Here is a 13,280-nt window from a genome sequence, read left to right as displayed (position 1 = left end):
TTGTTCAACGAGATTGTTTTTGACTAGGATGTTTATAACTGGTGTGTGCTTTTTTGAAATTACCATTGTTCTAGTTTTTTTACGTTCGCCTTGAGACCATATAGTTCTCCTTCTCGCACTACTTTGGTTAACAGAATTTGTAGTTCTTCTTCACTGCCAGCAATCAGTACTATATCATCGGCGTATCTGATGTTGTTCACAATTTTTCCATTGACTTTTATGCCTTCTTGTGCTTCATCTAGAGCTCATGCAAAAATTTCCTCTGAGCACAAGTTGAATAATATACAACCTTGTCTTACTCCTCTTTGGATGCTTATGGTTTCAGTATCACCCATTTCGGTTCTAACAGAGGCGTTTTAATTCCAGTAGAGTTCACGTATTGTATTAATGTCGTTTGGATCCAGGTTCTTTTTTGCAAGCATCCCATTAGCTGATAATGTTTGACTTTGTCAAAAGCCTTTTCATAGTCTATAAAGCATAAGTAGACATCTATAGAACCTATGCCGAGTAATACCAAGCATTTCCTCTATGGTGACGACCTATATTACTTGGAGTAACTCTGGACCGGTCCCTCACCTACAACAGACCACATTGCATTAAAACGAGAGGGAAAGTAACAACTAAGAACAGCATACTAAGAAAGTTTACGGGAAGTAAATGGGGTGCATCTCCTTGCGTCTTAAGAACAACGGCACGGGAATTGTGTTTCTCAACTCAAACGGGGCAATACACGTGCCCCGTTTGGGGCAGATCTTCCCGCGCCAAAAAAGTTGATACTGCGCTAAATGAGACATGCAGGATAGCAACGGGGTGCATGAAACCAACACCCCTTTCATATTGGTCTTATAAAGCCGAAAACGTTCTGATCAAATTGTAATCCGTTCGGAAAATTTTAATTTTTTATAACAAGAATTTACAGGAACCAATAATGAATAAAATAATAAAGAGATCATTAAACTGGTATGGATATCTGATGAGAATGAAACCTAGTAGACTAACAAGGATAATTCACGAAACAAGGAATATTACAAAAAAGAAAAAAGGCAGACCGAGGAAAAAATGGATACAGCAAATAGTAGAAGCAGGAAAAATTAAACAGAAAACGCTAGAAGAAATGAAACTAATAGCCAAGAGAGTAAAGAATGGAAGAGATGGGTGAATATGTAGGTAAACTAAACCCAAATCCGACACCTGAAAGGGTATAAGGAAGGGGAGAAAGAAAGAACAATTCCTCACGCAGTTAGAAAAGTCGGCCATTGCAGTGAGAAATATTTTTACTCACGAGTTCTTCTACGGTCTTCCATACTATGATCGCCGTTTCAATGGTAACATGCACAATACAAACACAATTAATGTTGTCAAATATAATATATTGAAGCAAAACTTACCAGGAATTACGTTTTAAAACTGTTCAAAAATAACTGTTAATTAGAATTTAAAAAAATAAGGTATGTAAATTTAAAGAATATTAAATACCTACATGTACCTATATGTATTTTATTTCAATTTATGCATATAGTATACCTAAAAGCACCTAAATTATTTAATTTTGAAGTTTGAACTCTTAACAAAACCACATCCATAGAAAAAGTACAGTGTACAAAACATGAGAAAATGACATATATTATTTCTCCCTCGCTTGATTTACGGCCCTCGCCTCGTGCCTCGTCTGTCAACAAAACTTCTGCGCTCGTGAGAAATATGTCTTTTTTCTCACTTGTTGTACAATCCTTCTATTTTTTCGCTAGAACGTTTTTACTTCACTGTAAATTTTTTTTAATCATGGTTTATAGTCAATCACAGGTATTTTCCCGTTTACTAGTTAATGTGAACTTATTTTTAAATGCATAATAATTTGAACCCAGCTATCAGTAGATACAAAATATTAGTAAATAATTAAAGCGTACATAACAGATAATGATTAATTTTTTTTGTACCAGATATAATTATTATCTCAAACAGCAGTTTTGAATATTTACATGTTTAGTATTTTGTAACAAGTCATCATTATTTATAACATTCAAGTCATGATACAATAAGAACGATCTGTATTCTTTGTATCATGCATTCAAGCTATATTTAGATTTAGTAATATTCTAGCAAACTTGTTTAAACAATATCCATACATATTTTTTCCACATATTTCTCGAATTTTATTATTAATTGAACAATAATTGGAGTATGTATTATTATTTTTATTTTTATGACTTCTCTTGAAACATAAATGCATTAATATTTACACAAATGTGATTCAAACAGATTTTATTAAAGAAAAACACAATGTTATTGAGAAAGTTGGGGGTCTTTTTGTGGGTTTACACGTATTTCTCCCATTTTTTTAATGTCCCAAAGAACTGAGTTACTTTAAATTATATATAGCCTATAAAAATCCTTAATTAGGTCTATTTTTAAGTCTATAAAATGGGAGAAATCCCCAAAAACTTCCTAAAAACCAGTTTATCAGTTTTTTTTTAATTGCGCACCATATGGAAAAATCTGAAAAAAAATGGGGAACATAGTTTTAATAAAATACATATAGTACAAAAAATAGACCTGCAGCCATCTCCAAAAAAAAGTTATACTTATTTAACAGAAATAAAATTAAAATGTATTTTGAGGTTACGTACACTCAACCTACGGGTCTATAAAGAATAGACATGTTTTGTCAAAGCCTTAACTATGCCTGTGATTTTTTTGAAATTTTAAAATTAATTACATCCCATCTAAAAAAATAAAAACGACAAAAAGGCATTTTTGGTGATTGGGTGGTCAGGGTGAAGAGGGAGGGGGTTAAAACTTCGCAAAACCTTATTTTTTAATCATATACAACGTAAAAAATAAAAAATTTAATTCTGGGAATGAGGGCATATTGTCTATCTTAACTGGGGTTGCCGTTTGACGTGTTTTCGCATATTTTTAGATTTTATATTGTTACGTTTTAAAAATTCCATTTTTTAATTTAATTTTCCATTTCGAACAATCGTTTTTCCGATTATAGCGCCATCTATCCATAATTCTAAAAAGTGTCTCGAATAAAATTTGATTATTTTTACGTAAAGAATCCAAATATGCAATAATAATTTGGTGGTCCCATTTAAGATTTTAAAGTAACCCCCCACCCCACCTCCGTGGAGGGGTCGTGTTTGGTACCATTCGATAGATTTTTGAAAATCATTTTTAAAGTGTATTTTACAGTTTTTCGATCTGATGTTCATTTTGGGAAATATCGCGGGGCTTAGGGGAGAATGGGGGAATGGGAGCCATCGGGTAATAAGAGCCACCCAGTTTTATTTAAATTACGCGCTTTTAAATACTTGCTGACACTGGCGACACGTTACCGACAATGCAGAAATGCAGCGACACTGTTGCAGATGTTTCAGTGTTGTTTGATTCTTGTGGGAACATAGTAGACTTTTTGCAGTAATCGTTATAATACAAGTGGTTTACGAAATTCACGGTAAGTTGGTCCCAATATGTTTTTCTCTAAAATTATTTTAGGCAAACTAAACTTAACTACTTAAAGAATAATTACATGTGATTTCTTTTTTTAATCACCTGATTTTGGTAATTGTTTTCATAGGTTAAAATTTTCTAAACAAAACGGGTAATGGGAACCATTAGGCATTAGGCGGTTAGTGGCTCCCATTACCCCATTAGTGAAAAATCAGTCTCCGGATTTCGAGCAACTGGAATTTTTCCCTTGCACCCCAACATTTTCCAGACGAAGATTTTTTGGTGAATATCACTATCCCTATGCAAGTTGTACAAGAAGCATCGCAGCAAATATGAAAAGAAATTAAAGGTCCTGATAAATCTCCTCGAGCACAGTCACCTATGGCAGGATGTTCCACACGGTCAAATGAAAATGGAGGTTGTCGTCCAACTTCATTGCCCGCAGTAAGAATGTCATCACTATCAGAGAGCGAGGGAGATTCTGTTAGCCATCAGCGAGTTCAATCTTCTAAACCAGATTGCTCCAAACAACAAAACGTATTGACTGATATTTTTAACAAATCTTCGCCGTTACCAGAAACACGAGTGCCTGCAAAGAAAAGGGCAAGAGCGAAACAACATTCTGAAATTCTTACAGTAACACCAATGAAAACAGTATTGGAAGAAAAATAATAAAATAAGCAGGATAAAAAGGAAAAACAATAAAATACTGAAAAAAAAGTAAAAACACAAATAAGAAAGCCAAAAAACCCACAAATAAAACCGATAATCGATCAAGGGTAAAACATCAAGTTTTTGAAGACTCATCGGGTGAAGAAAATGTCAGTGATAAAGACCTTTGTGATGATAACTCGGATAATGAAGATGAAACAGATGTATGTTTTATCTGCTATGATTCTGGGAAAAGTGACGAACTGTGGTATCGCTGTACAGATTGTGGTCGACGGGTACATGCAGATTGCTCGGGGGTTGACACAGCTGAAAGCTGAAGGTTATCTCTGTGACTTTTGTTTAAACAAAATGAGTTGAAAACAATTTAATACTATTTTTGTTATGAAAATTAAAAATTTAATGCAGATAAAACTTAAAATAAATTGCTGTTCCTATTACCCGACCTATTGGGGCAATTGGAGCCATTCACTATTTTTAGTAATTTTAAAAAAACTTTAACATAACTAAATAACTTGACGCAATAATAATAGCGAAGGATAAGTAATATCTTAAACTAGCTCTTAACCTGGACCGATTTTTCATATAACCTAAAATTTGTTTTTTATTAAAAAATATAGTTAAGTGGTTCCCATTCCCCCATTCTCCCCTATATTTGAAATTTTAAATTTACCCCCATTCCTCTCCGTGGGGGGTCATGTTTAGTACCACTCGATAGATTTTTGAAATATATTGAAAACGTATTTTTTAGTTTTTCGATCTGACGTTTATTTCGCGAAATATTCGCATTTTTTTGTAAAAATTTTTGACTCGCCCATTTCCTTACGTCCCGCTCAAATCGTCAGATTTTTAAAATAATCACTCTTTTGCATATACTTAATTTACCTTATCTTAACCTGACAATTTCAAGTATTTTTAGGGATAGATTCTTTTCTTCGGGTCCCCCTTAATTAACGTCCCTGTGGTAAGAGCCAATATATGACATTGGTACATCTGCAGGGTACCAGGTTTCTCCCCATATGATAACCTGACGCGCTCGAGTAACTGCAAATATCGGCTTGGGCTCCCCTACCATTATTTTTTTTTAGTTTAGCATGAATGCTACATAATTTTTTACGTGAATTATTCGTTCTTGCTCTATCTTGTTCCCATGATTATCCACCCCACATATTGGGAATCGCTGGTGTAATTTACAAAAGAGTATTTATCAAATTAGTGTTAAAGAAGCAACTTATTTATTACTTATATCAAAATTTATACTATTATATACGTGAGTTTCAAGATGCACTTGTTTTTACCAATTATTATTGTGGTATGCACCTTGATAAATATAGTGACCTGCGCAGAACAAACAAAAGTGATTATTGTTGGATCAGGACCAGCTGGTATTGCCGCTGCTAGCAAATTGTTGGAAAATGGAATCGAAGATATTTTAATATTAGAAGCCGAAAATCGGGTGGGTGGAAGGATCGACACAGAGAAATGGAATGGTAGAAATATTGACTTGGGTGCCGAATGGTGCCATGGCGAAAAAAATAATAGTGTCTGGGAAATATTGGAACAGAAAGGGCTGCTGAATCTATTAGAACGCGAAGATCTGTCTGGTGACATGTTTTTGTCTTCTCGGAAAAATATAAGCAAGGAATTTTCAAATGAACTGTCGGATCTTGTGTTACTTTACTATCAAATTAATGAAAACGTTACTCAGACAAATGTTAGTTTGGGAGAGATCATGGTTCCAAGGTAAGATCTTTTTTGCATTATTTAACATTAGTTAGCTCTTACTTCTGTAGAACTTCTTAATATCGATGAATAAATATTTTGACCCTTTATATTAAATATATTATAATTATTTTAAGATGGATGAAAACTCTATAGCTCAGAGAAATAAGGAAAAAAAATATCCTGTTGGTGACACAACCCCCTCCAGGCCGAAAACAAATTTTTTTAGTAGTATGAACATCTATAATAATAACCTATATGTTTCCTGCAGCCGATTTTGATGATATACATAGTTATAAACAAATAAATATCAAAAAACGGTAAATTTTCGCTTTTTTCGTATATTACCAAAAAAGTTAAGCATTCTAAACAAATTTGAGAGTAAGAAACTCATAAATCGTATAAAAACTTCAATAAGGCTTTTGCTGAATATGTCTGTCCTTATTGGTTGCTTATAAAATTGCAAAATAAATAATAAATTTTGAGTTTTTATAAATATTCATAACTTATGTAGAAATTAACTTAGAACCTTCTTGTTTCACGCAATGCGGAGACTTCTTGGTGCTTAAATCATACCCTAAATTTCAAAGCAGTAGGTCTAATAGTTCAAAAGTTATTTAATTTGTTTATCCCAAATTAATTTTTTTTGCAACACTTTAAGTCAGAAAATGATGAAGTTACAGTAATACTTTGGATAGTTTATGAGAAAAGTAGGTAGATTTGCACTATTAATGTAATTAAAAAAATGCCAAAAAATAATTCTAAATATTGCAAAATTATTTTTTAAGAACATGTAAATGAAAAAAGTGGGAGGGGGGCTAACTTCGCCCCTAATTGTCCTAGGCCAATTGTTTTTCTTTCTAAATGTGTATAAAAACTCAGTCTTTCTAAATATGAAAAAATAATTTTTCTACGAGTAACGGTTCAAAAGTTATTCGAATTGTTTATAAGTAAGCAAAAAATCGACATGTTTTACCAAAATAATTTTACACTGTTTTTAATAATTACTATTTGTCATTTTTTTTTAAATTAAGTTAATAATATAAATATGTTCTCTTTCATAAACTGTCCGAAGTATTACTGTCACGTCATATTTTTCTGACTTATAGTGTAGCAAAAAAAATTAATTTGGGATAAACAAATTAAATAACTTTTAAACTATTTAACCCACTGCTTTGAAATTTAAAATATAATTTAAGCACAAGAAGTCTTAGCAGTCCGTGGAATAAGAAGGTTCTAACCTAATTTTTACACAAGTTATGAACATTTATAAAATATAAAAATTTATTACTTATTTTGCAATTTTCTAAGCAACAAATAAGGATAGACATAATCAGCGAATGCCATATTGAAGTTTTTTATAATGATTTATGAGTTACTTATTCTCAAATTTGTTTAGAATGCTTCACTTTTTGGTAATAGACGAAAAAACGAAAATTTACCGTTTTTTGATCGTTATTTGTTTATAACTATGTATATCATCCAAATTGGCTGCAAATATAGATGTCCATACTATTCAAAAAATTTGGTTTCGGCCTGGAGGGGGATATGTCACGAGAAAATCTCATTTCTCTGGACTACTAGTTTTATGTTAATATTTGAAAATGTCTTTTTAATGTTTGACTACAAGAATTTTAAACAATAATAATCAAAGACTATCAATAATTCACAAATCCTCTGAAGGTGTCCAGCATTGACTTATCAGAGGTGGCAGATCCTGGAATCTTCCTCTATGCGCCCGACCCAGGTGAGGGAGTTGTCTTTGAAAAGACTTTTCGCTTTCTGTGAGGCCATAATATTGTTAATAGGTTAGCCCAGGGGTTCCCAACTGGTGGTGCGCGGGAAGATTTCAGGTGGTACGCGTCGCGTGAGCGAAATAAGCGATTACGCTTGGCCACTATCTGCGGAAGTGCCAGAGCGCTACTCGTATTTGTACGATTTGATTTTCATGAAGAAGTTATAGAAGAGTTTTTGTTCTGCAAACCAGTTATCACTGCACACATAGGAATCAAACACTACAATTTTTAATACAAGAAATGAGTATGTGCTCAAATTAGGCGTTTCTTCGTCAAAGTGTATTGGTTTACGTACAGATGGAGCAAAAATTATGTCAGGAAAATTGAGAGGGCTAGCAGCAAAAATAAAGAAGTACACATTGGGTCTACATCGAGAAGAATAAGCTGCTAACAGTGTGCCAGAAAATATGATACCCGTTTTATCACATACTTTATACTCGTAAATTCAAGCTCTTAATTCAAGATTATTCTCCTTGATGTGTGACGATATGGGTGGCAAGTTCAAAACTCTTCTGTTGCAAATATAAGTGGTTATCTCGAGAAAAAATTTTCACCCGTCTCTTTGAACTTGGACACAATAACGTATGGAAGCGAAACCTGGACTCTGAATCAGCGGGAAACAACAAAATTACTGGTACTTGAAAGAAAGATACTGCGGACTATCTATGAGCCTTGCAGAGAAGAGACAACAGGAGAATGGAGAAGAAGACACAATGATGAACTCCAGACAATATACGGAGATGAAACATAGTACGCTACATTAAATCAAACAGAATACGATGGGCGGGTCACGTACTAAGATCAAGTGACGAAAGACTTCTAAACGCCACATTCTGGGAAAGGCCCGATGGAAAAAGGTCAGTTGGTCGCCCAAGAAAGAGATGGAAGGACGCAGTAGCCAGCGATCTACGCAAAATGGGAGTACAGCAATGGGAAATAGCTGCTCAGGACCGAGAACAATGGAGGGAAATAGTAAACGCGGCCAAGACTCACATAGAGTTGTAGAGCCAAATTATGATGATGATGATGTCTCTTTGAACTGAGGTCAGAAGTTAATGCTTTTAACTGAAAAAAATAATGACGTGAACAAATTGTCATCTTATAAAGAATGTTTGAATGACAGACACAACATGCTAAACATGGGTTTTCAGGGAGTAAACACCTTCACAGTCAATGAGATTTTTTAAAGAAAACGAAATATCTCCAATACCAGATGTGCTTGCTGATATAATAATTCTTCACAGGGAATCTCTTCAAGAAAGTTTTAATAAATACGTATCTGAAGATTATTCCACACTTGACTGGATAAGAAATTCTTTTCCAAGAATCTCACCAAATGTGTTGGAATTACAGAGATCATTAATCTATCTAACAGAAAACAGTTCTATGAAAAACATTTTTAAGGAGAGATCATTAATTGACTCCTAGATCCGGTATAAATCGGGAGTATCCAATGCTCTTTCGGCAAGCTATGATATTTTTGATGCCATTTGTTACTAGTTACTTCTGTGAGACTGGTTCTCTCCATTTCATGATCCCCCCACCCAATGTTTGGTGGTACATAAAAATATTACAATATTTCAGGTGGTACGCAGTTGCTGCAAGGTTGGTAACCCCTGGATTAGACGTTCGGGGTGACATTGGCAGGAGGAGCTCAGATTTGTAGACCCTGCTGATTTTGATAGACATGGAAGCCCGGTGCAGCCTGGTCCCCAGAAACTCCGAAGACCAGGTTCTTATGAACCTGGTTCGTAAGATAGGGGTGATACAATGGACACGCCGTAGGAGGTCTAAGCGTTTGAAGGGCTCACAAATGGATTCTGCCCAGATGTACCATACCACACCATCAATATAATTAAATAATATAAATATTCCAAATGAAATATAGCGCGACATCATATCAACCTATTTTTTGCATCGCAAACAGATCATTCAAGCAAAATAATCTTTGAAAAAAATTCAGAGTTAATCTAGATTTAACTCTACTGGATTTATCTCCATATATTTTTTCATTACTATGTAATATCGAATTAGTGGTCATTCTGGCTATAATGTTTTGTTTACTTATTCTTTCAATATAGTAGTGATTAGGGTGAGTGTTGGTGAAACCATTTTTTTAGGTTTCTTCCATGATAGTCTTCTTCTCCTAATTGTTTGCCTTGAAATTTAGCAATCTAAACTTTATCCTTTCAATCTTGTAATATTTGTACACACATTCTTCGTAATATGGTCTCGTTGGATATCTTAATTATCTATCATATCCCTATGATTCGCCTATGGAGCCACATCTTAAAGGCTTTAAGTTCCATCCTGGCTTTGTTTATTAGGTCTGCTATAAATTTTTTAGAATGTTCTGTAAAAAACGGTTTCACCTGTCTTTGCTCTGGTGAATTCCTTCACTATTACAGAGATTTCTGAATTACCCATTTTCTTGTAGACGTTGTTATGACTGCCTTTGCAACGCTCCAGAAGGGTTCCGTTCCAATGAACGACACTGATGAGCTCTGCTTGATGATATGTCATAACTAGGGAGCGGATTTTATGCTAAATGCATATTGCATGCATATTTCGCATATTTGAGCACTTAACGAAATTTTGCATATTTTTAAAGAAACATGCATATTTTGTGCATATTTAAAAACATTTAAATCAAAAAAAAATTTAATTTTTTAATTCGACACAAAATATTTCCCCACACAGGCTGTCGTATCTATTAATTCGAGAACTACCTGAAGAGAGACAGTTCATTCACTGCCTTTTCATTTTTTCTTAGAAAATACCCGATCTTTACACAAAGTACTTATAGTGCTTATAGAACGCCGTTATAAAATGATTGTAGGATGTTAAAATGAATGAAGGATGGTTTACCGGGAAATCCGAATTTTATTTACTTTTATTATATTTAGTACAATTTGTATCCCAATTTAGTAGGTACCTATAATTCTGGTGATTCTTTTAAATCCCCGATTGTCAAGAGAATTTACACATTTAACCATAGATTTACGATTTTCTAACGGAAATTGAAATATTCATGCTTTAGATCAGATCCCGTCTTTAAACGGCTTTAAAACTTTGGAGGACATATTATATGCGAAATTTTTAATAGAAATTTTGAAATTTATTTTGGTGCAGAATTTTCGTCTTTAACAAGTTATTTTAATGCGCCCCAATTACTTCTGTTGCTATTAAAAGGAGTTTTTCAAGTTATAAAAATATTTTATCTGATCAAAGAAAATGTTTCCTCGTGCAAAATTTGGAAAAACACATTGTAGTGAATTATAATCGAAGATATATATATATATATATATATATATATATATATATATATATATATATATATATATATATATATATACATCCTACTATCAATTTGGCATCGATACATTATGCATTTACCATCGATTTGGCATCGTCTTGCAAAGTGGCATCTGTATATTGATGCCACTTTACACTACCTTAATAACTTTTTTCCTGCACTTGTTACCAGAAGTCTAATCAACCCGGTAGTTAGAGATTTGATTTCTTGATGTTACTTTAATATATCAGCTTTCTTTGTTTATCCCTTACTAAGTTATGTAAGTTTATTCCATAAAATGTTTGAGTCCAAAATGACGGTACAGTGAAAATATTATATACATTTAGTTCAGTGTTTTACCGTTTTGTCGCTGCCGCTATATACATGAAAACGTATATCCCACTTTCATTATCAATCATTTTGGCATCAGAAATTTGGCATCACTGTTGAATACAATATTATCCACACCGAAAAATAGGCAATTTGAGAATGTATATATTATTTTCATCAACAAATCATTCTGGCATCATGTTGTTTTCACCCAATTTTGAAAAAATGTGAAAACTTTGTATTATCCACGTCCGTCTGTCCGTCCGTCTGTCTGTAATCACAACTCCTCCGTCAATATACCAGCTAGAATGACAAATGAGGTGTCAACGGAAAGCTGATATTACAAGGATGGTACTAAAGGTGATATATTTGACCTTGGCGGTCTGTCCGTCGGTCTGTCCGACCGCGAATATACCTCCTCCATCATTATACCAGGTAGAATGACAAATGAGGTGTCAAATGAAAGCTTATAATCCAAGGATGGTACTAAAGGTGAGATATTTGACCTAGGCTGTCTTTCCGTCGGTCCGTACGACCGCGAATATAACTCCTCCGTCATTATACCAGGTAGAATGGCAAATGAGGTGTCAAATGAAAGCTTATAATCCAAGGATGGTACTGAAGGTGAGATATTTGACCTAGGCTGTCTTTCCGTCGGTCCGTCCGACCGCGAATATAACTCCTCCATCATTATACCAGCTAGAATAATAAATGAGGCGTCAAATGAAAGCTTATGATCCAAGGATGGTACTAAAGGTGAGATATTTGACCTAGGCTGTCTTTCCGTCGGTCCGTACGACCGCGAGTAGAACTTCTCCGTCATTATACCAGGTAGAATGACAAATGAGGTGTCAAATGAAAGCTTATGATTCAAGGATGGTACTAAAGGTGAGATCTTTGACCTAGGTTGTTTTTCCGTCGGTCCGTACGACCGCGAATATAACTTCTCCGTCATTATACCAGGTAGAATTACAAATGAGGTGTCAAATGAAAGCTGATCATCCAAGGATGGTACTGAAGGTGAGATATTTGACCTAGGCTGTCTTTCCGTCGGTCCGTCCGACCGCGAATATAACTCCTCCATCATTATACCAGCTAGAATAACAAATGAGGCGTCAAATGAAAGCTTATGATCCAAGGATGGTACTAAAGGTGAGATATTTGACCTAGGCTGTCTTTCCGTCGGTCCGTAAGACCGCGAATATAACTTCTCTGTCATTATACCAGGTAGAATGACAAAGGAGGTGTCAAATGAAAGCTGATAATCCCAGGATGGTACTAAAGGTGAGATATTTGACCTAGGCGGTCTGTCCGTCGGTCCGTCCGACCGCGTATATAACTCCTCCATCATTATACCAGCTAGAATGATAAATGAGGCGTCAAATGAAAGCTTATGATCCAAGGATGGTACTAAAGGTGAGATATTTGACCTAGGCTTTCTTTCCGTCGGTCCGTACGACCGCAAATATAACTTCTACGTCTTTATACCAGGTAGAATGACAAATGAGGTGTCAAATGAAAGCTTATAATCCAAGGATGGTACTAAAGGTGAGATATTTGACCTAGGCTGTCTTTCCGTCGGTCCGTACGACCGCGAATATAACTCCTCCATCATTATACCAGCTTGAATGATAAATGAGGTGTCAAATGAAAGCTTATGATCCAAGGATCTTACTAAAGGTGAGATATTTGACCTAGGCTGTCTTTCCGTCGGTCCGTACGACCGCGAATATAACTTCTCTGTCATTATACCAGGTAGAATGACAAACGAGGTGTCCAATGAAAGCTAAAAATCCAAGGATGGTACTAAATGTGAGATCTTTGACCTTGGCGGTCTGTCCGACCGCGAATATAACTCCTCCATCATTATACCAGGTAGAATGACAAATGAGGTCAAATGAAAGCTTATAATCCAAGGATGGTACTAAAGGTGAGATATTTGACCTAGGCTGTCTTTCCGTCGGTCCGTACGACCGCGAATATAACTCCTCCATCATTATAACAGCTTGAATGAT

The 13,280-nt window shown here is 34.7% G+C and overlaps 1 protein-coding gene across 1 annotated transcript in view; it reads left to right on the top strand.

Moving 5' to 3' along the window:
• The first annotated feature begins 5,374 nt into the window (after positions 1-5,374).
• LOC126880633 (spermine oxidase-like) overlaps positions 5,375-13,280 on the top strand; it is a 50,270-nt gene continuing 42,364 nt past the window's right edge. Inside the window, exon 1 of the mRNA XM_050644657.1 lies at positions 5,375-5,865. Coding sequence (XP_050500614.1) covers positions 5,405-5,865 — 461 coding nt within the window. The 5' untranslated portion in view covers positions 5,375-5,404. The remainder of the gene's footprint in view (positions 5,866-13,280) is intronic.

This window comes from Diabrotica virgifera, chromosome 1 (genome assembly GCF_917563875.1).
Source record: "Diabrotica virgifera virgifera chromosome 1, PGI_DIABVI_V3a".
In the NCBI taxonomy this organism is placed as follows: domain Eukaryota; kingdom Metazoa; phylum Arthropoda; class Insecta; order Coleoptera; family Chrysomelidae; genus Diabrotica; species Diabrotica virgifera.
The sequence above is the reverse complement of the archived record's forward strand: the minus strand, read 5'-3'. Positions and strand labels throughout refer to the sequence as shown.